This window comes from Tinamus guttatus, unplaced genomic scaffold (assembly GCF_059628265.1).
Source record: "Tinamus guttatus ecotype Peru unplaced genomic scaffold, ASM5962826v1 Tinamus_guttatus_pri_ptg000537l, whole genome shotgun sequence".
NCBI lineage: Eukaryota > Metazoa > Chordata > Aves > Tinamiformes > Tinamidae > Tinamus > Tinamus guttatus.
In genome coordinates this window covers 220,865-224,062 of record NW_028289071.1, presented here as the reverse complement: position 1 = coordinate 224,062, position 3,198 = coordinate 220,865, and the positions used below count along the sequence as shown (strand labels likewise).

The window sequence follows — 3,198 nt, the reverse complement described above, 5'->3', positions numbered from 1 at the left end:
GTATCATGGCCTTGCAGGCCTTCTTCAGTGTCACTGAATCAAGTGTCCAAAATGAACTATGGTCACAGTTTACATTGTTAACATCTCCACGTGTCTCAGCTTCCTAGTGAGTGTGGCTCTAACACTAGTGAGCATCTAGTGCTATTTCAGATGGCCAAGGAAGATTCCCACCGGGCCCTGACCAGGCACTCTAGAAAGATGTGAGTATCACATTTGCTCTATCAGAGCAATAGGCACTAGCCCATGCCTGGGAAAACCCTGTCCCTTCAGATGTCACCTGGTGTCACCAGGCAATTGCCTCTCACCCAAACTGCCACGGGAAGGCTGCCTCTAGACTTTCCATCAACTCACTCATGTTCAGTTTTTTGTGTTGGAGCTTTGCATGGAACCATGGAAACCTGTGGTGACCCTTGGTTTCCATTTCTGTCATATTAGAGAGATTTGAGATCACACTCTAACCATAGCCACGAGAGCTGAGATCTCCTAAACAACACTGGACCCCTGGTCTCAGCCCACCTGCCCTTGTCCCGCCGTGACTCTGTACCCCAGAGGTCCCTTGGTGTCAGTGCTGGAAAAGACGCTGCAGAGGGAAACTCTCCTCCCTGCACTGGGCACATCCAAGGGAGCTCAAAGAAGCGGCTCAGAGAATCCCCCCTCTCTGCTAGTGAAGGGGGAAGCCTGGCTTCCTGCTTTATCATGGGCTGTGTTTAAGTGCTAAATGAGAGATTCCTGTGCAGTCGTGACAAAAACTAGGTATCTTTATTTTATTATTTATTATTTTAAGATGGATGTAAAAGAGAGAAGTAAAAACTAAAGAAATGGATAAAATACAGCCTCCGTGCTAGATATCCTGGTGAGTGAATGAAACAGTTGTTACCACTGACCTTGTACCCACTGGATGAGTTTTCTCAGTGCCTCCTTGAGCTCCTTGTTCCTCATGCTGTAGATGAGGGGGTTCAGGGCTGGAGGCACCACAGAGTACAGAATGGACACAACCATATCTAGAAGCGGGGAGGAGATGGAGGGGGGCTTCAGGTAGGCAAAAAATACAGTAATGACAAACAAGGAGACCACAGCCAGGTGTGGGAGGCACATGGAAAAGGCTTTGTGCCGGCCCTGCTCGGAGGGGATCCTCAGCGCAGCTCTGAAGATCTGCACATAGGACACCACAATGAAAATGAAACACCCAAAGCCCAAAGAGAAAGTAAACCCAATGAGCCCAACTTCCATGAAGTAGGAGTGTGAGCAGGAGAGCTTGACGATCTGGGGGATCTCACAGAAGAACTGCTCCACCACATTGCCTTGGCAGAGTCGAAGGGAAAATGTGTTCGCAGTGTGCAGGAGAGCATTGAGGAAACCACTGGCCCAGGCAGCTGCTGCCATTTTGACACAAGCTCTGCTATCCATGAGGGTCCTGTAGTGCAGGGGTCTGCAGATGGCAACATAGCGGTCGTAGGCCATGACTGTGAGGAGATAAAACTCTCCTCCCAACAAGAAGACGAAGAAAAGTATCTGGGCAGCACATCCCAAATAGGAAATGGCCCTGGTGTTCCACAGGGAATGGGCCATGGCTTTGGGAACAGTGGTGGAGATGGAGCCCAGGTCGAGGAGGGAGAGGTTGAGGAGGAAGAAGTACATGGGGGTGTGGAGGCGGTGGTCACAGGCTACGGCTGTGATGATGAGGCCGTTGGCCAGGAGGGCAGCCAGGTAGATGGCCAGGAAGAGCGAGAAGTGCAAGAGCTGCAGCTCCCGCCTGTCTGCGAATGGCAGGAGGAGGAACTCACTGAGGAGGCTCCTGTTTGACATTTGTTCTTTTGCAGCATAGGGGCAATATGTGAGGAAGAAAAGACATGGACAAGTTAGAGGAAACTTCTCTGAGCAAAACTTTCCCATATCCGTGCCCAAACACACAGTCATTGCCTCCCCTCCATTTTAGCAGGACCATCCTTGAGCTCTATGGCTTCAGCTCTTGGCCTTGATGCTGGGGGAGCAGAGCTGGCCTCTCCATCTGCATTGGTCTCAATTACCCTGTGCTCTCACCTTGGAGCTGTAGGATGCTTGCACTCATGTTACCCCTCAATTAAATGACACCATGGAGAGCAGAGGATTCCTTTACATCATGTCCACCAGCACTCTTCTGGAGGGGATGTCAGGCAGGTTTCCACCCTCCCCTTGGAGCCAGCAGCACCTTGGGCTCCTGCCAGCTGCCCACATCCACCTCCCTGCAGCGATTCTGTGACCTCAGATTCCAGGAGGCTTCTCCCTGGGGCACCCAGACAGCACCTGCAGTAACGGGGGAACTGAGCTCTTCTGGAGGGCAGCTTGCAGCCCAGACAGGCACCCAGGGAGACGGCAGGACGTCCTGAGGTTGGGGTGTCCTGATGAGAGAGGTGGCTCATTCCAAGCTCCTCCAACTGCACTGCCCTGAGCCCCGCAGCTTAGAAGGCACTTGGGCACCTCACAGTCCAGGACCCCTCTGCATGGCAGGACCCACAGGGCCAGTGTCTGACCTGCATCAGAAACCCCCTGCCCACAGAGTCCAAGGGAAGGAGAAGGGCAGCGTGGGCAGGTGGGATCGTGGAGTAACACCATGATAGCTGTGCCGAGGGAGGCAGGGCCTGGCAGGGACAGAGGGGCACTCAGATGTGTCTCCTCTCCTGGACATCTGGCTGCTCTGGGACAAGTCCTGCCCTGGCCCCCATGGCCTGGAGTGCAGAGGGCTGTGCTGGTGGGAAGGGGCGCTGCAGGAGGCACTTTCCTCTCACCATGATTCCATAGCCTGCAGCCATCCCTGCAGGAGCTGCTTCTCTGTCTCCACGTCTCTGCCCTGTCCATATTCATAGACCCCATCGCACCCGCTGGGTGCTCAGCTCTGCCCTGTAGACACCTGCCAGGGGCAGGATCTTGCCCACTGCACCTCCGTGTTTGCAGGTGCAAAAGAGCAGGTGAGACAAACCTTGCTGAGGCCGGGGAGGGGATGTTGGCTGTGTCTGCAGGCAGAGGGGTGAGCGAAGGCAGCCGTGATCCCTCTGAGTTTGTGGCTGGGAGTCCCTGCTCTAAAGCATGACCAGCTCCAAACAGGAGAAGCCGGGAGAGCCACCCTGACAAATCCAATCAGCTGCTGAAGGCGCCAGGTTCAGAAGATCCCTCCAGGAACCGCAGCAGTGTAGCCCTGCAGCCAGAGACTTACCGTGTCAA

General features: G+C 54.2%; 1 protein-coding gene across 1 annotated transcript; it reads right to left on the bottom strand.

The window, feature by feature from the left end:
• Window positions 1-873: 873 nt before the first annotated feature.
• On the bottom strand, window positions 874-1,893 carry LOC148592697 (olfactory receptor 14A16-like). Its single transcript, XM_088534096.1, has one exon. The coding sequence runs from the start codon at window positions 1,891-1,893 to the stop codon at window positions 874-876; it is 1,020 nt and encodes a 339-aa protein (XP_088390222.1).
• Window positions 1,894-3,198: the final 1,305 nt, after the last annotated feature.

What these genes read in the sequence shown, in the direction of transcription:
- LOC148592697 (XM_088534096.1), bottom strand. Translation starts at nt 1,893, where the DNA reads ATGGGAAAGTTTTGCTCAGAGAAGTTTCCTCTAACTTGTCCATGTCTT.